This window comes from Zingiber officinale, chromosome 4B (genome assembly GCF_018446385.1).
Source record: "Zingiber officinale cultivar Zhangliang chromosome 4B, Zo_v1.1, whole genome shotgun sequence".
NCBI classification, from domain to species: Eukaryota; Viridiplantae; Streptophyta; class Magnoliopsida; order Zingiberales; family Zingiberaceae; genus Zingiber; species Zingiber officinale.
In genome coordinates this window covers 138,108,028-138,127,412 of record NC_055993.1, presented here as the reverse complement: position 1 = coordinate 138,127,412, position 19,385 = coordinate 138,108,028, and the positions used below count along the sequence as shown (strand labels likewise).

Here is a 19,385-nt window from a genome sequence, read left to right as displayed (position 1 = left end):
TGGACGGCACGTGTGTACGACGCGCGTCGCACAGGATCCGCCACCGTGATGTCGACGCGAAAGCGGAGGGTCCCGGAACCGAACGCCTTAGTGGCCGTCCGATCTCTGACGGGCGGCTGCATCGACGCTCACGTGGCCGACCCTTACTGGCCTTCTAAGAGCGCCCGGTCAAGCCGCGCTGCGGAGGTCCTGGGGTTCCTGCGGAACACGATTAGGATAGGCAAGTAAGGAAGTGATGGACGCTAATTCGAGATGTAAGTGGTGGACTAGGATAAATCTATGCGTTCCGAGGGAACTGGATAACTAATTGAAAACAGGAAGGAGCCGGCATTGCTGGGCGTAGCAGAGACAGCGAAAAAGGAAACAAATAAATATAAATAAATAAATATTAAAAAATAATTTCAAAAAAGGAGTAGGTGAAGTCGGTAGTGGTTCTCCGGTCCCACGTCATCCGACCATTTCCTGTTCTTCCTCGCGGTGCATCACGGATCCTTCCTCCCTCGCTCGCTCGCTCGCGACGTCGTCCTCGCGCCAGGAGGAGGACTCCGATCGCTCGGGCGTCGGTTTGGTAGGTGGATGGGAGCAGAAGGAGCTCGGATTTGGCGGATAGCGTGTCTTCTCTGTCGGTTAGGCTGGTGGAATAGTGCTGCGGCTGTTCCTGGGTTCGGATGCTTCCTGCTCGTCCATGAAGTGAGGTTTGGCTTTGGCTTTGGTGATTGTGATTGGTTCGGTTTCTCTGTTTTCGCAGTGTCGGTGTTTGGGCGATTGGATCTGCTTTCTGAGCTCTGGACTGGTTTTCCTTTCTCCTTTTCCTGATTCGAGAAGGTTTGTTTGAGTTGGGCGCGGCTGAGGCCTGAGGGCAGAGACCTTTGGTGGTTGAGGGCTGCGAGAACTTCGGTGAGTTTCTCATTTGGCTGTGTTCTTTGACTCAGGTCTGCGGTGGAGAGTTCTCGCTAAAGGTGGCGCCTTGCGGTGAATCCGGACGAGACGAAAAAGAGACGACTTCAGACATTCAGCGGGCGTTAAAGAACGAAGCTCCGACTATGACAAATATTGTGCGTCTCGAGTCTCTTCTTCTAGGGTTTGTTTGTCAGGAGCAAGGCGTCAAATTTGGCGACGAGAGTTCAGTGGAACTATAGGCGTGGCATCTTTTGCGTAACAATAGAGTCTTGCTTGGCCTTTTGCTACGGTGGAGTTTTCGCTGCTGCTTTGCAGTTAACGCCGCGATAAGAAGGGCTTTTATTGTGGTGGTATATAAGCTGCCAGCGAGTGTTCTTTTATTGAAGTTTCTGAGAGAAATTTCATTCATTCTCATGTCTTTGATCCCTCCAAGTTGGTCAACCTCAAGTCACGATTCAGGTGAAGCCCTTCTAATATATTTAGTAACCTGATTGTCTTCTTCAGTACTTAGAACTTATTTTTGTATATGGACAATACTTTCTTCATCCTCTTGGTTTCTTCGGCTTATTTGTGATTTTTTGCTTAAGCATTATTACTCCTTGGAGAAGGTACTATGTGAGATAACAATAGTTTCATGATTTACTAAACTATTTTGGATTCACTGGAATCCGCTTTCCATTTGTCTATTGTTGATATGTCGAACCTTTTTTATATCTTGGTGTGTGTTTTGGACAAATTTTGTTATCTTCTTTTGTACCCCTTATGTCCATTCTTCCAGACATAGCTCATTTTATAAATTAATCTCAGGATGCCAAATTTTCGCTTTTGGGGGCATTATGCCATGGCCATTTAATATTGTTGGAACTCCTCCCATGAGATTGGTCCAACATTTTGGGTCAGATCAATTAGCTTGTTGACAAGTCAACGATTTGAACCAGTGGGGTAACGGTAAAATGACACAGATCATGTCTTTAGATTCTCAACACACTCCTTCAGTTATTGAGACACCCATTCGGATGGTAGACATATCCCTTCTGGTAACATTGCCACCAATTTACTATCGATAGTCACTAACTTAATAATACTGGTTGTTGAAACATCTCTATGGATGTCAACACCATTTCGGGTCAGTTTATCCTCTCAGATAAGAGAATTAAGGTTCATGCGAAGGCAAACCTTCTCGCTTTAGGATGATATTGCTCCGTCCAAGTACTTATGATTGATTGGCAATCGCTTTCCAAGATACAATGCTCTATGAATCAAAATAGAAGCACTTCAAATTTTGAGTCTTGACAAACTTTTGAAGCCTTGGAACACTTAGAGAGGAGAGATAAAGAACTCGAAAGGGGAACTCACAACTTGAGAATTGAGTGAATTGAGCAAGAGAAGATAGAATTAATTTATAAGGGTGAAAGGTATCTTCCAAAGGGTGAAGAACACCCTCAAAGGGTGAAAAGGCAGCTTTATAAAAGGTATGCCGTATTCTACAAATTTTCCATAATTAATTAAATTATTATAGCAGGTTTATGATTGGTTGTTCATGCGAATTTAGTTTGCAGTTCTACACTAGGCAACTTGTATCTCAAAAATTAGTTGTTAAAAGTGACCGATCTTGGCTAACATATGGATACTGAACTTTGTTACGTAACGAGTGAAAATGGTTCACAGCCTAAGGGCTAATTCAAGTTCCTCTTTCTGTGGAATAAGTGGTGCAAGTGTTTTCTGTTACAGTGAGAGCTGTATCTGCATTCAGTGGATCAACTGATCACAGATTTCCTGTTTGCTATCTTTGATCACTGCCAAGTTGCTTCTTCATTGGCTGCATTTATTGTTTCCTATTTGCGCCGCTGCATACAACCCATGAGAGTCGAGGAAGGTATCATACTGATGTGGACGCCTTTGTTGGACGACACTATAATCGAAAGCAAATTATTAGCTTGGAATAAATCTACTACTACCTAATTAGCTACTGAATAAATCTGCTACTGCCTATTTGGTTGTCCAAATTCTGCTACTGCCCAAATTTGCTACTGTTATAAGTAGAAATAAATAAAGGGCATTTATTTATTTGATTCCTTGTTTCCTTTAGGGATTGTCTTTTCTTTTTTCTCCTTGAATGATTCATGTAATTAACTCCTTATAAAAGGAGTGTTATTATCAATGAAGAGAGGAAGAAAATTGAGTAATTGGGACTTTGTCTAGACGAGTCTTTCCTCCTCCCTTTCCCCCTTACATGTTGCATGACCAAGTATGAGTCCGGATCTCGATCTATGACTCAATCCTATACTCGGGACCATATCAACTTGGTATCAGAGCCGATCATGAGTGACACGGATCTGATCGCATCCATACTTGATGACTTCATGGAGAAATTGACCTCGCATCAGCAAGTTTTTATGGAGCAAATCACCTTCCGCCAGCAAGGACTAGAGGAGCAGATTGCTGAGATTTGCCGTACTGTTCAAGATGCTAGACAACGACCTTTACCCACTGCAGACAACCCTACTAGCGCAGAGTATGACTCTTCTAGAGGCTCGGGGGTCAGACCTGAACTGCCAACTAGCGGCACCATGGCTCTGCGATACTCAAAGATGGAGTTCCCTGCCTATTCTGGAGAAGGGGATCCGCTGAGCTGGGTTAAAAGGTGCGAAAAATTCTTTACCAATCAAAGGACCACAGAGGCTGACAAGGTTGGCCTTGCTGCCTTCCACTTGGTAGGGGAAGCCCAACTTTGGTTTGATCAGGTAGAGCAAGAAGAGCCAGAGATGACTTAGAAGCAATTCAGAGACCACTGTCATATCCGCTTTGGCCCGCCTCTAAGCAACAACCCTTTGGGAGAGCTAGCAAATCTGAAGCAGACAAGCTCTGTAGAAGACTACCAGCGCCAATTTCAATCTCTCCTCGCTCGAACCTCGGACCTCGGACCCCGACAACAGGTTGACTTGTTCACAGCAGGGCTAGTTGAAGATCTTCGTATCGACATTGAGCTACAGAAGCCTGGAAACCTGGGCATTGCAATGAATATGGCCAGGGCATTCGAACGGAAACAATACTTCCATCGAGGCGGGCGCCTACAAATTGGGGCGGAATCACATCCAAGTTCAACCCTAGCAGTGGAGGCCCTCCTATAGCAAAGACCAAGGCCATGGGGGACAACAGCAAAGGGACTCCACCTACCTCATTCTTCAAGCGCCTATCCCGCGCGGAGATGGCAAAACGAAGAGCTAAAGGCCTCTGTTTTTAATTGCGACGAGTCCTACTCCACGGATCACAAGTGTAAGCACCTATTCTGGATTGAAGTACCGGATGATGACAGTGAAGGTGAGGAAGAGGGGGAGGCGCACCCAGAAATTTCCCTCCATGCTATCAATGGGGTTAGAAACTCACAAATAATGCAGCTGTTGGCCGCATCACACGGGATACCTGTCTCCGTATTGGTGGATTCAGGAAGCACACACAACTTCGTGCGTGAAGGGCTAGTGTCAGACCTGAAGGTGGAGATTCAAAAGCGACTGGGCCTGAAGGTATGTATTGCCAACGGAAAGTGCGTGCCAAGCATAGGCCTCTACAAGTCGGTACCCCTACAGGTGGGCAAAGATACCTTCTCTGTTGATCTCTATATGCTTCCGTTGGAGGGGTTTGACATGGTTTTGGGAGTTAAATGGCTGCGCACCCTAGGCCCCATTATATGGGACTTCCGTTCCCTGACGATGAAGTTTGTCCTGGCGGGCAAGGAGGTCCTCTGGCGTGGTCACCCGTTGGAATCGAAGCCAGGTACAGCCATGATACGCAGCGAGGAATTCATGGGAAACAAACTGGAGTCATTGCTTGAGGATTACGATGACTTATTTCAAGAACTTGTAGGCCTCCCTTCACCTTGAAATTGTGATCACCGTATCACGCTCTTGCCAGGATCCGCTCCCGTGGTGGTTCCCCCTTACCGCTACCCGCAGCTGCAGAAGGATGAGATCGAGCGACAATGCACCCAGATGCTCATCCAGGGTATCATTCGCCCTAGTAAGTCGCCTTTTTCGTCATTAGTTCTTCTTGTAAAAAAATAAGATGGCTCGTGGCGTTTCTGTATCGATTATCGTGAGCTCAACAACCGTACGGTTAAGGACAAGTTTCCCATTCCAATAGTAGAGGAATTACTTGACGAGCTCTATGGGGCGCAGTACTTCACCAAACTAGACTTGCGCTCCGGATACCACCAGATTCGGATGGACCCGAGGGATATCGAGAAATCAGCCTTCCGTACCCACTATGGACACTTTGAGTTCCTGGTCATGCCGTTCGGCCTCACCAACGCCCCGTCAACCTTTCAAGCACTAATGAATGAAGTCTTCCAGCTATATCTCTGTAAGTTCGTTTTGGTTTTCTTCGATGACATCTTGATCTACAACCCCATGAGGGATACTCACTTGGGACATTGTCGACTTGTCTTTGAATTGTTAAAGGCTAACCTTTTATTTCTAAAAAAATCCAAGTGTTCCTTTGGTCAGTCCCAAGTATCCTACTTGGGTCATGTTATCCATTCCCGAGGGGTCGAGGTGGATCGCAACAAAATCCAGGCGATTGAGGAGTGACCCAAACCTCAAACTTGCGAAGCACTCAGGGGATTTCTCGGACTAACAGGCTACTACCACAAATTCATCTAGACTTACGGGCAAATCACAACCCCTCTCATGAGTCTTCTTAGGAAGAATGCATTCCAATGGTCCCAAGAGGCTGAAGAGGCATTTGGGCAATTAAAGAAGTCCCTATCAGAAGCACCAGTGCTTAGTTTGCCTAATTTTTCCGAAGAATTTGTAGTAGAGTGTGACGCTTCAGGGAGTGGATTTGGAGCAGTTCTTCAACAACTAGGGCACCCCATTGCTTTCTTCAGTCGAAAAATAGCAGAGCATCATCTCAAATTAGCAGCATATGAACGAGAACTCATTGGTTTGACCAAAGCCGTTATCCATGGGAGGCCGTACCTGCTGGGCCGCCACTTTATGATACGAACAGACCATTATAGTTTGAAGTACTTGTTGGAGCAGCACATCAACACATCACCCCAACAACATTGGATTAACAAGCTGATAGGCTTCGACTTCTGGGTGGAATTTAAGGCGGGTCATTTGAATTGTACTGCAGACGCTCTCTCTCGTTGTCACGAGGAGGAACATATTATAATGGCTCTTTCTATTCCCTGTGCAGATGTAACGACCCGACCCCTCGACCCCTTGGGCGGCCCAACTGGCAGCCCATTTGGCGGCCCCTTGGCGGTCCCTTGGGCGGCCCAACTGGCGACCCTTTATGTCGTCGACCGACAACCCTCGGCCGTGCTGTTACTCACTATGTCTTCCCATCCTTGGCCAGTGGATTTTTGCCTTCCCCAGGATTCGAACTCTAGACCTCCAGGCTAAGTACTAGAGTTTATGAATCCTGGTAGCCAAGTGAGCGCCTACCAGGATTCATAAACTCTAGTACTTAGCCTGGAGGTCTAGAGTTCGAATCCTGAGGAAGGCAAAAATCGGACAAGGGTGGGAAGACCTAGTGAGTAACGACACGGTAGAGGGTCGTCGGTCGACGACATAAGGGGTCGCCAGTTGGGCCGCTCAAGGGACCGCCAAATGGGTCGCCCAAGGGGTTGAGGGGCCGAGTCATTACAATAAAAATGCGCCTTTTTGATATGAAAAGGCGCCTTTTCGTATCTTGTTCCACAGTGATGTGTGGGGACCCTCAAAGGTAACTACATCATCGGGACAAAAATGGTTTGTAACCTTCACCGATGACCATACTCGACTTTGTTGGGTATTTTTGATGAGAAACAAAAATGAGGTTGAGAAATTTTTTAAAGAATTCTACAATTTGATTGAAAATCAATTTCAAACAAAAATAAGCATTTTGAGAAGAGATAATGGCACAGAATATTTCAATCAATTTGTAGAAACTTTTTTGAGACAAAAAGGCATCTTACATCAATCAACCTGTCCTGATACTCCAGAACAAAATGGAGTTTCTGAAAGAAAAAATAGGCACTTACTTGAAGTTGCTAGGGCCATAATGTTTTACATGAATATTCCAAAATACTTGTGGGGAGATGCAATTCTAATAGCAACCTATTTGATTAATAGGATGCCTACTAGAGTTTTAAAATACATCACTCCGTTGCAATGTCTGAAAAAGTACTTCCCTGAATCTCACATCAATTCAGATTTACCCCTAAAAATATTTGGTTGCACCGCTTATGTACACATACCTAAGAGATCACGGTAAAATTAGATCCTAGGGCAGAAAAATGTATTTTTTGGGCTATGCTGCAAATCGCAGAGGCTACAAATTCTTTAATCCTCTAAAAAAACGGTTCTTTGTAACAATGGATGCCACTTTCATGGAAACCAAACCATATTTTACCAAAAATTTGATTCAGGGGGAGAATCTAAGGGAACCAAATTTTTGGGAAATAACTAAAACTCTTCTAAATTTGGTTATTGACCAGCCTCCAAAATCTCAAAATGAAAATAATGGGGAGTCCGAACTCGTAATTGTCAACCATGAAATTGATCTATCAGAAAAGGAAATATTTCGAAAACCTTTGGTTTATTCTAGGAGAAATGTCCTTGGAAGAAGTAGAGATGAATTAACCATTCTAGCACAAGCCTCATTGGAAGCCCCGGGCAAAGGAATTCTAAATACTCCAGGTACCTCGTTTTCCCCTAACTCACATGAAAACTCCACTTGACCTATTATTCTTGAGCCTACTAGTCCAATCTCAATTGTTCCACAAGGAAATGACCTTGACAACCTTGACCTTCCCATTGCCTTTTGAAAAGGCACTCGAACTTGTACCAAACATCCCATTGCCAGATACATAACCCATGACCATTTATCCGAAACACATAAGGCATTTAACTATTAATATTTCAAAACTTGTTGTACCTAGAAACATTCAGGAAGCACTGGAGGACAAGGATTGGAGATTAGCCGTGTTTGAAGAAATGAATGCCTTAAAGAAAAATGGTACTTGGGAAATTGTTGAAGCACCTAAGGATCAAAAGATAGTAGGGTGCAGATGGCTCTTCACTATAAAGAGTAAACCAGATGGGAGTGTAGAGAGATATAAGGCGAGGCTTGTAGCAAAGGGCTTTACGCAGACATATGGAATAGATTACCAGGAAACATTTGCTCCTGTCGCAAAAATTAACTCAATTCGAGTTCTTCTGTCACTTGCGGTCAATCTCAAATGGCCCTTATATCAGCTGGATGTTAAAAATGCCTTCCTAAATGGAGATCTAAATGAAGAAGTGCTTATGAGTCTCCCTCCGGGTTTTGAAAGAAAGTTCGGAGTCGGAAAGGTGTGTAAACTGAAGAAGGCCTTGTATGGTCCGAAGCAATCCCCAAGGGCATGGTTTGAACGGTTTGGCAAGGCTGTGAAGCGACTTGGTTATGTTCAAAGTCAAGCTGATCATACCATGTTTTACAAACACTCAAAGGAAGGTAAAACAGCTGTACTTATTGTATACGTTGATGATATCATCCTAACAGGGAGTGACTACAAGGAACTTGAAGAACTTAAAGGAAAGCTTGTAAAAGAATTTGAAATCAAGGACTTGGGAGTGTTAAAATACTTTCTTGGCATGGAGTTCGCAAGGTTCAAGGAAGGTATATTTGTCAACCAACGAAAATATGTCCTTGACTTGCTGACCGAAACTGGTATGCTAGGATGCAAGCCGGCTGAGACGCCTATGGAGCCTTACGTCAAACTGCAACCAACAGCAGCAGAATCAGTAAAGGAAAGGGAGCGCTATCAAAGACTTGTCGGGAGACTGATTTATCTATCACACACTCGACCTGATATAGCATTTCCGGTAAGTGTAGTTAGCCAATTCATGCACTCGCCTAGGTCTGAACATTTCGACGCTGTGTATCGGATCCTAAGGTATATAAAGAGAACACCCGGTAAAGGCCTTCTGTTTAAAACCTGGGTACATCTGCAAGTTGAAGCATACACTGATGCAGACTGGGCAGGAAGTCTAACTGATAGAAGGTCTACTTCGGGATATTGCTCGTTTGTGGGTGGTAATTTGGTCACTTGGAGTAGCAAGAAACAAAATGTGGGTTTAGAGCCTTAGCTCACGGGATATGTGAAGTTTTGTGGATCAAGAGACTATTATTGGAATTGAAGATACCAGAGTCGGCGCCAATAAAGATGCAGTGTGACAACAAAGCAACAATTTTGATTGCACACAATCCAGTACTTCATGATTGCACAAAGTATATGGAAGTCGACAAGTACTTCATCAAAGAAAAAATAGACAATCATGTGATTAGTGTGGACTATATCCCTACCATTGAACAGGTAGCTGATCTACTTACAAAGGGGCTACACAGGAGACAGTTTGAGTGTTTAGTAAGCAAGCTGGGTATAAAAGATATCTTTAAACCAGCTTGAGGGGGAGTGTCGAGAATACAGATTATTTAGGAAAGCTCTGACGTGTAAATTATGCTAGCTAGCTGGCTTGGTTATTCTTAGCAAGTTTTGTTATAGGATGTTTTTTGTCTATTTTTTTCTGTGATTTCTTTCCTCTAAATCAGTGATTCTAATCCTGATATTGAGCTGTAATTATGCTGTAAATTATTATAAATACAATCTCAATAGAAGAGAAGATTATTCCCTCAAGTCATTTCTTTCAAGTGAATTGAGGGGGCGTTTGGTTTAGGGGAATAGGGGTGGAGAATGAGAATGAGAATCATTGATGGTCATTGTTAATGTTTGGATTATAGGAATATGAATACAAATAAGAGAATGAATCCTTGAAATTGGGTAATAACTCAATCCCATGTACCTCCCCTTCAATGGGCCATTATCCTATTTTCATCAATCAAAATATTCCCTTATTCCAAAAATACCCTTGACCTAAAACTAAAATTCTCCCTTAATATCAAAATATATTTATTTATTTATTTTTTCATATCACTTCTCTCTCCTTGTTCTCTCTCGTAATATTTTCTCTCTCATCATTTTATCACACACTTTCTCTCTCCTTACACATTCTCTTTCCTCTTTTTTCTCATTACACTTTCTCTCTCATCATACTTTCTCTCTCCTCAATCTCTTCCATCGCACTCTCTTCCTTCTTTTTTTCTCATCATACTTTCTCTCTCCTCAATCTCTCCCATCACTCTCTTTTCTCTTTTTTTCTCATCACACTTTCTCTCTCCTCAATCTCTCTTGTCACATTCTCTCATTTTTTTTCCTCAACACACTTTCTCTCTCATTATACTTTCTCCCTCATCGTACTTTCTCTCTCCTCAATCTCTCCCATCACACTCATTGTTCTTTTTTTTTCTCATCACACTTTCTTTCACCATAATTTCTCTCTCATCACATTCTCTCTCCTCATTTTTTCTCATTACATTTTCTCTCTCTTCATCCTCTCCCATCATACTTTCTCTCACATCATATTTTCTTTCTCATCTTCTCTCATCATGCTCTCTCCTATCACACTTTTTTTCTCATTTTCTCTCATCACACTTTCTCTCTCTTCATTCTTTCTCATCACACTTTCTCTCTCATCATACTTTATCTCTCATCATTCTCTTTCATCATATTTTTCTCTCACATTCATCTTTCTTTCACATCTAATTTTTTTCTCTTATTTTCCTTTAAGAGTAAAAAAGGAAATTTTGATTTATTCCGATAAAAAATATACAACTAACCAAACATTGCTTTTAAGAGTGATATCCATGCTCATACCTATTCCCATTCTCATTCCACAATACAATGATTTCCATTCCGATTCCTATTCTTAGGAAAGAACCAAACGCCCCCTGAGCTTTGCAGTGGGTGACTGGGTCTGGCTGCGCCTCTAACCGTATCGTCAACTATCGGTGGCTCGCCAACGTCATCACAAGTTGCTTCCCAAATATTTCGGTCCATTTCAGGTTGCGGCACGCATTGGGTCTGTTGCTTACAGACTTGATTTATCGCCTGATAGCCGCATCCATGATGTTTTTCACGTCTCATTGCTAAAGCCATATAAGGGCTCTCCACCAGATAATGCAGGAACCTTACCTCAGATGTGTGAAGGCCAAACTTTACCTGTTCCCCAGACAATTCTGCGCAGCCGTCTTAACAAAGGGACACGGGAGTACTTAGTGCATTGAGCAGGTTCCTCCATTAAAGATGCTACTTGGGAACCGGCCGGGAAGTTCCTCTCCGTCTACCCAACGTTCGAGCTTGAGGACAAGATCAACATCGAGGAGGGGAGTGATGATGTGGACGCCTTTGTTGGACGCCACTATAATTGGAAGCAAATTACTAGCTTGGAATAAATCTGCTACTACCTAATTAGCTACTGAATAAATCTACTACTGCCTATTTGGTTACTGTCCAAATTTTGCTACTGCCCAAATTTGCTACTGTTATAAGTAGAAATAAATAAAAGGCATTTATTTATTTGATTCCTTGTTTCCTTTAGGGATTGCCTTTTCCTTTTTCTCCTTGAATAGCCCATGCAATTAACTCCTTATAAAAGGAGTGTTATTATCAATGAAGAGAGGAAGAAAATTGAGTAATTGGGACTCTGTCTAGGACGAGTCTTTCCTCCTCTCTTTCCCCCTTACATGTTGCATGACCAAGTACGGGTCCGGATCTCGACCTGTGACTCGATCCTATACTCGGGACCATATCACATACTAACTGCATGAGGACCGTAGCTTCAGTCCAAGTCGAATGCGTGTTCTCCACAGGTTTCGTGTGCTCCAAATTCCAACTATATGCATGGTACAATTTCCAGATGATGGAGCATAATTAATTATTAATTAATTATTTTCTACCCTTTTCGTAGCCTAATTGCAAAAAATCAACCCTGATTGTAGTTGATTTCTCACCCCCTTAACAGTTCCACATGAATTGACATTTACACATACTTAGAGTTAGTGTTCATGTATTCACGATCCATGAACCTCATTCATATTCAAGCCAATATCTTTATCTGATTTAATCGCATCAACACTTTGTAATTTGTAACTTGAATAGTCTCAGACATTAATTTCTCATTCACTCAAAATATTCAAATATTGTGTTACAATGGTCTACCCATAAAATAGCCATCAATGTCCCTATTTGGTTTATTGGTTATGAAAACCAATTTCCAACATTTAATATATGCATCCAAATGAGATTGTTCATCTATTTTCTAGACATGTCCTCCTTCAGTAAGGATACTTTTTGATTGCTTGTTTGTAATACTATAGACTGAGTTAGGTTAGAAAATTCCTTGTTAGCTATCATCAACCATTCTTCATATTCCTTGATTTATGTCCTCATTTGGTTATAGAATTTCTGTATATAGGTTGCTTTCAAGATGTAATGTACACTGAGCTATGGAAAGCATGTGCTGGGCCTATGGTTACTCTACCTTGTGTAGGAGAAAGAGTTTATTACTTTCCTCAGGGTCATATGGAACAGGTACTTGAAAGATTTTAAATCCCTTTATTTGTCTAGCTAGTTTTTTTTAAGTAAAGCTAGCCCAATTTTCTCACACATTTAATTTTTTTTTTTCTGGAAAAATTTCAATTTCCATCATCAGGATACTACAATGTTGATCATTTCAAATCGTGCATGTTTGAATGATTTACAGCACATCAGATTCTAGTTATACCATCTCTGTTCTTTTGAACAAATTGATCTGTAATTCCATTATGCATGTAGTGAAACCTTTTTTTTTCTTTGATGATTGTAGTTTATGACATAATTATATTAAAGTAGCTATGTTGATTTATTTCCCATTTGGTAGACTGACTTGAGGTAGATGCTCATAACAGTGTTTAATTTCTTTTCCTTCTGTATTGCAGCTTGAAGCATCAATAAATCAGGAGCTTAACCAGAAGATGCCCTTGTTCAATCTTCCATCAAAGCTTCTGTGCAGGGCAGTACACATTCAACTTCAGGTAAGCTATTTGAATGGATTCTTTGATATGACTAATTTATGTCTTTCATCTTTCTTCATCCTTAAAGCACTGGTGAACTGAATGCTCCTTTTTTCCATTCAAATATATGCAGGTTGAACCAGACACTGATGAAGTATATGCACAGATCACACTGCATCCTGAAGTGAATGTAAGTATTTCTGTATTTGTGTACCTCTTGATGCCTCCACAATGTATATCATTTAGAAGTTTTACATTCTCTCCTTTTTTAGTTTGAACATGTTCATAATCATTTCATTCTTTATGCTGATGATGCTATGGTAAAGTGGATTTTGAGTTTTGGATGCTAATTTTTACTTTGGTGTAATCACATAATTAAATCTGATTGCTTTGCTTCAATCTGATTCTGTGATTCTCTTTGTTGCTACTATGATGTACTGGCAAGACTATTGATTGTTCTACTGATCTATTTTTCTTATATCTTTATACTAATCAGCAAGATGAGATCACTAGTCCAGATCCTCCACTATTGGATCTGCAAAACAGCAGTGTCCATTCTTTCTGTAAGATCCTAACTGCATCCGACACGAGCACCCATGGGGGATTCTCAGTTCTTAGGAAGCATGCAGATGAGTGCCTTCCTCCACTGGTCAGTTGGTTTTAAGAAAAATGAACTGATTGTATGACCTACTTAGTATTAAGATATATGGACTGTGTATCTGACGAACCAACAGTTGTCATATTTATCTAGAAAATGTTGAGAAAGTTTCATCTTTGAATTTGCTTCAATATCTCTGTTTAGGATATGTCCCAGAATCCACCTTGCCAAGAGTTGGTTGCCAAAGATCTTCATGGAAATGAGTGGCATTTTCGTCACATCTATCGAGGTATATAACACACCAAATTGCTGAGATATTCATGTTACTCAAAATCTCACCCTTTGTTGTTTGACCCCCAATAAATTTCCTTTTTATCAGGATCAAATGATTTGTTTTCATGCTTCTTTGCAATGAAAATGTATTTATTTTTTCCTGGCCTCATAAAAAGGCGCATCTATGAAATTAATTGTAAAATTAATGTTGTACTTCATAATTTGTGAATTTCATAATCTGCTTTGGATATTTTAGTCATCTGCTATTTATACACGACAATGTTTAATATTACTCATATAGTTGAGCTAGATAACTGTGATATTTTGCAAGTTTTTCAATCTACCAGAATTAATAAGTTCTATGTGTTAATTGGAGTTCCTACTCTTCTTCCAGGGCAGCCAAGACGTCATTTGCTTACAACTGGTTGGAGTGTCTTTCTTAGCTCTAAGAGATTGGTAGCTGGTGATGCATTTATTTTTTTACGGTACAAGATGTACTATCGACCATGTTTTTTCCCTTCCATTTATCTTCCATGATGGATTTTGTAGTTGTGGTTGATTTTCTTGGATAAGTTCTCATCTTGGGAATTACTATTTAAGCGCTTTGTGTGCGTAGCAGAGGTGAGAATAATGAGCTTCGAGTCGGAGTTAGAAGACTTAAGAGCAGACTAAACAACATGACATCATCAGTCATATCCAGTCATAGCATGCATCTTGGGGTGCTAGCTACTGCATCTCATGCTATTGCTACTGGGACTCTTTTTTCCGTTTTCTATAAACCAAGGTTAGATCTGATTGCTTTTGAATTTCTTCTCATCGTGATGTTATTTTCTCTCTCAGCACATTCATATAGGAACATGCATGATGATGATTGGCTTGTATTTTCTAATCGTAGATGTAGTTTTACTAATGAAAGGGTGCTTAAGCGTATAAGTTTGTCAACTTTGATTTTCTACATTGGTTTGGAGTTGGTTATCTTCGTACTTGTTTTTTTTCATGTGTAATGCCTACTCATATTTGTGTAGGTCGTAAATGAAAAAGAATGTAATTATCGTTTTGTTTTCAGGACAAGCCAATCAGAGTTCATTATAAGTGTCAACAAATATCTTGAATCCAAGACTTTCAAATTCACTGTTGGGATGAGATTCAAGATGAGATTTGAGGGTGATGAAGCTCTAGAGCAAAGGTGCGTTAACTGGATATTAAGTTATTAACGAACCCATGAAAATTGTCCAGTTTAATCTGTATCTTAAAAGGTAGTGTCTTAATATTTTTATAGGTTTAGTGGCACTATCACTGGTGTTGACATGACACCATCTCAATGGGCAGATTCAGAATGGCGATCTTTAAAGGTTTTATTGAGTGTTATGCTAATCAGCACTTTAGATCAACTTACTGAATTCCTGGTTTATTGCCTTATAATTTCGAACTGTAACTTTCTAAACCTTGTTTCTAGGTTCAATGGGATGAATCTTCCCTCATAGCCCGGTCAGACAGGGTTTCACCATGGGAATTGGAACCACTCGTGGCAGCTAATCCAACAACCTCTCAATCAGTGCAGAGAAACAACAAACGGACAAGAACATCTGTTTTACCTGCTATAAGAACAGATTCTGCTTCAATGTTTGGTATGATGGTCCTAACCTTTTTAGCTTCATGTCACTCTATACATATTTGATATCCTATTTGTTTATTGTTGTCTTGATCCTATTCTCTTAAATTTGTTTACACGAGATATCATCAGTTATGTCATTTGGACCTATAGTAGCCTGTGCAACATAAGAAGTGAGTGTTTTCATCTGCTTCTGTTAAGTTGATTATGCCATGTCATGACAAGCAACCATAAGTCTTATCCTCACTAGATGAGGTCGATTATATATGAATTCTTTCCTATGTCATTGAGTTGTATCTCTTATTATATCATCATCTATATTTAAATAAATTTTATTATATTTTATCGTTGCTACACGAAATACTTTGATGGTGAAAATTGACAGCTTGAAATTGTTGTGCATGAAATAAAAATATTTCACTAATGAAGAAACTTACAGGTGTTGGTAAACATATGAAATCCTGAAATTTTTTTTAACAGGAAATATGCAGAAGAATTTCATGGTTTCCATATGTTAACTTTGAACATTAAAATGTCTAAAAGTACCAATCCTAGCAATTCTTTGGCTTTATTAAAATGATCCACTGGTAGAGACAATCACTTGCTTGAGTTTCCAAGAGACAAACATGTGGCTTATGTGCTTGTGATGTGGCTATGCTAATCTTCACTACTTAAAGCTTCTCTTTTTTTTTTCCAACAAAATTTAGCTGTTTTGACTTCTGATAGTATCGTCTTGTTCCTTGTTTTAGGTTTGTGGCAAGCAGCCCCTTGTGAGAGTGCCCAATCTTTATCATTTTCTCAGTTGCAAAAAGGACAAGAGCTGCATACACCATCCATGCCATCATCTCTGTTCTCATCCGCATCTAATCTAGGGCATAGAAAATCAACAATTGACAGTGCCACATGCCGGCCAATTACGACAAAACATTGCGACTCCTCGGTGGAAATAACTGAGAAAGAAAACAAAAAGCAGGAAACTAGTTCAGACTGGAGACTATTTGGATTTAAGCTAGTGAAGAGCTCTATTGCAGGGGAAATTTCTCCAGTAACTGAAGGTATTGTCGAGGAACTACCGGCGGCATCTAAGGATGTGGAATCAGAGCTTCATTGTGAGCTGGAAAGGTCATGCATAAGGTCACCTCTAGAAACTCAACGCAGACACTTGAGGAGCTGCACCAAGGTTGTAACAACATGTTTCAAGTTTCTCCCTGATCATGGATCTTATTCGATTAAATGCAGAGTTATAGGTGCTACAACAGAGTACTATTTATCATTATCATCGACATATTCGATTTGCAGGTTCATATGCATGGAATGGCAGTTGGGAGGGCAGTTGATCTGACCAGATTACATGGATATGGTCAACTTCTTCGGAAGCTAGAAGAGATGTTTGATATTGAGGGAGAGCTTTCTGGTCAGGTAAAGAGGTGGGAGGTCGCGTACACAGATGATGAGGGCGACACGATGATGGTCGGCGATGATCCCTGGAAGTAAGAACTTAAACCTTTCTACATAAACTACATACACACCACAAACCTACAAGAAACAGATTTGTTTGATTTGCACTTCAAGTGACCATTACTACCACTTGCAGTGAGTTCTGCAGCATGGTAAGAAAAATGCATATCTACACATGCGATGAGGCGAAAAGGCTCAAACCAAGAGTGAAATTTCCGGACACGAAATTGTCTGGTTGAACTCCAATTAGCTAGCTGACCTTGTACGCCATTGATGAACAAGGTAATGCACCAATGTGTGTTCAATTAAAGATTCCCATTCTTTTGTGTTGGCACAGGACAAAGAAACGGATGGGAACTTATTGCTAGGGCATAGGAGATGTTCTTTCTTTGGATAGGAGGAAACGAAGCGCAATGTATGGGGTGAAAGAGATGCACCGCACTGCTCTTGTGAGCTGAGTGCATCATTTGCTTTGCACGTGCTTTTTCATATACGGAGCATTTTTTTTTTTCTGCTTTAATATGGAACTGGATTTGAAAATAAATATTGGAAATTAGCCAGATTAGGGCAAACAAATTTATCTGCTATTATTGATTTTCATCGCCGGCGTCTCCATCTTTCTGTTCGGTGGTGGTGGATCGAACTCGAAGGCCGTCGATGAAGCCTTTGATTTCATCCAGGACGATAGCCGACTCCTTGATCTCCGGGAAGGCGTAGAAGGCGTGCATGGCCTGCGGGTACTCCACTAGCCGCGCTGCCCTCCCCCTAGCACGCAGGCCCTCGTAGTACCTACGCTGCCAGTCCTGCAGCGGGTCGAATCCCCCCACCACCACCATCGCCTCCGGCAGTGCCGCCTCCAGCTCCCCCTCTGCCCTCGGCCCGAACGGGTTCGCCGCCTCGTGGTCCCTGTCCGCCCCCTCCGGCAGGAAGGCTCGCCACATCCAGTCCGTGCGTTCCACCGACACGACCGGCGCTTTCGTCAACCGTAGCTCCGCCTCCGTCCGCTCCTCCCCGCCGAAGAACGGCTGGATCAGCACCATCCCCGCCAACCGTATTCGCTCCCACGAGCCCGCCGCCCACCGCCGCCCCATGTGGTGCGCGATGTTCGCCCCCGCGGAGTCGCCCGCCAGGAAGCAGCTGGAGAGATCCGCCAGTCCCGCGGCGGCAGCGTCAGCGGTTGCCAGCCCATCGCCGTCGAGGAATCGAAGGACGTCCGCCCCGTCATCGTATGGCGCCGGGTAGCGGTGCTCCGGGGAACGGCGGTAGTTAACGGATAGCACCAGGGCTGGGATCTTTCGGCAGATCCGGCGGCAGACGGCGTCGTAGATACGGGAGTCAGGGGAGAGAAAGGCGAAGCCGCCGCCATGGAAGAAGACGATGACGGGAAGGGACTCGCCGGAGCTAGGGACGAAGAGGCGGAACCAGAGGTTACGGGAGGTGTCGACGGTGACGTCGGCGGTGCGGACGCCGCGGACGGGGGTCGCGGTGGCCGGAGAGCGGGCGTCGAGTAAGGAAAGGAGGGAGCGGTTGAGGGAGCCGTTGGAGCGGCGGCAGAAGTCAGTGACGGCGGAAAGGGCAGCGACGGAGATCCGCGTCTTCCACGGGAGCTTGAGGGAGGCGGCGGAAGGCCGGGGCTTCGCTGGTGAAGGATCGGTTTCCGTCATCTTGGCGCTCGGCTTCCTGGGTGATTGGTGGATTCACGCTGGCCATTAACCGTAAATAAACATCCAGATCAGGTGGAAGAAGAGCACGTGTCGGTTGGTTTCCTTTCCTTTTTTTATAAATATCAAATTAATTGAAATAGATATTTACCACTTTTACTCTAAAAAAAACAAATATATTTCTGTATTTTGAAGGATAAAAATTTCATATAATAAAAAAAAAACAGTAATTTTTCAGAGGGCTTACTCAAAATTTAGGATAGTCCAAAACACCCATCGAGATTTGAGAATGTTTACAAGGCACATCTCTCTTTAATAAAGAGAAGAATGAAAGAGAAAAAGAGCTCTTTTGATGTAAGAGAAAAATGGAAAAGCAATATGCTTTTGAGTATTCTCAAATCTCAGTGTGGTTTTTTGGACCATTCAAAATCTTGGGTGCGGTTTTCATTGAATTGCATAAAAAAACAAAGAGGGGAGGGGAAAGAAAAGTCTACTCTTCTACTCGGTTATAAGTTTACCCATCGAGTAAACGCAGCACAATAATTGTGATGGAGCTTCTTGGTGTTGATATATGGAGCCTTGCAATGGGTTGGTGAAAAATGATCGAGTATTATTTTTGATAAATTAGTAAATAATTTTTTTTTAATGAACAATTGATTTAAGGAGGCCGTCTCTTGTGAGCGCATTTTGTTGACGGTTGGTGAAAAAAATTTATGAAATTAAGTCAATCAATGTGCTAACTAACTGGTGAGGAGGTGGAGGGTGGTCAAAATGAGTAAAGGTGACTTGCACATAATACGTGCAAAAGTCAAAATTAGTAAACGTAACTTGCAATTATATATATATTTGGCAGGCCACCAAACTTCTATTATTTCAACGAACGTCATTAATCACATTTATTGATGTATTTATCTTATTTTTCTTTTTGTTTTGTTTTTCTTAAAACAGGTGTTCTCATGGTATC

General features: G+C 41.9%; 2 protein-coding genes across 4 annotated transcripts; one reads left to right on the top strand and one right to left on the bottom strand.

The window, feature by feature from the left end:
- Window positions 1-433: 433 nt before the first annotated feature.
- Window positions 434-17,023, top strand: LOC121977009 (auxin response factor 7-like). 3 transcript variants are annotated; one of them, XM_042529480.1, is made up of 16 exons: window positions 434-662; window positions 749-825; window positions 933-1,359; window positions 12,243-12,358; window positions 12,745-12,840; window positions 12,953-13,009; window positions 13,316-13,468; window positions 13,622-13,706; window positions 14,085-14,175; window positions 14,310-14,474; window positions 14,757-14,876; window positions 14,970-15,042; window positions 15,147-15,318; window positions 16,052-16,482; window positions 16,602-16,792; window positions 16,897-17,023. In XM_042529480.1, the coding sequence occupies exons 3-16, from the start codon at window positions 1,314-1,316 to the stop codon at window positions 16,997-16,999; spliced, it is 1,899 nt and encodes a 632-aa protein (XP_042385414.1). In that variant the 5' UTR covers window positions 434-662; window positions 749-825; window positions 933-1,313; the 3' UTR covers window positions 17,000-17,023. The 3 variants fall into 3 exon arrangements, with proteins under 3 accessions (XP_042385414.1, XP_042385412.1, XP_042385413.1); XM_042529478.1 differs by having other exon boundaries at window positions 14,307-14,474; XM_042529479.1 differs by lacking the exons at window positions 434-662; window positions 749-825 and having other exon boundaries at window positions 928-1,359; window positions 14,307-14,474.
- Window positions 17,024-17,347: 324 nt separating this feature from the next.
- Window positions 17,348-18,481, bottom strand: LOC121977011 (probable carboxylesterase 18). Its single transcript, XM_042529481.1, has one exon. The coding sequence runs from the start codon at window positions 18,422-18,424 to the stop codon at window positions 17,348-17,350; it is 1,077 nt and encodes a 358-aa protein (XP_042385415.1). The 5' UTR covers window positions 18,425-18,481.
- Between the last annotated feature and the right edge of the window lie 904 nt (window positions 18,482-19,385).

Coding starts and splice junctions, on each gene's coding strand:
- LOC121977011 (XM_042529481.1), bottom strand. CDS start 18,424: ATGACGGAAACCGATCCTTCACCAGCGAAGCCCCGGCCTTCCGCCGCC.
- LOC121977009 (XM_042529478.1), top strand. CDS start 1,314: ATGTCTTTGATCCCTCCAAGTTGGTCAACCTCAAGTCACGATTCAG. Junction 13,707..14,084: donor TTTTCGTCACATCTATCGAG/GTATATAACACA, acceptor CTCTTCTTCCAG/GGCAGCCAAGACGTCATTTG. Junction 14,475..14,756: donor TCCGTTTTCTATAAACCAAG/GTTAGATCTGAT, acceptor TTTTGTTTTCAG/GACAAGCCAATCAGAGTTCA.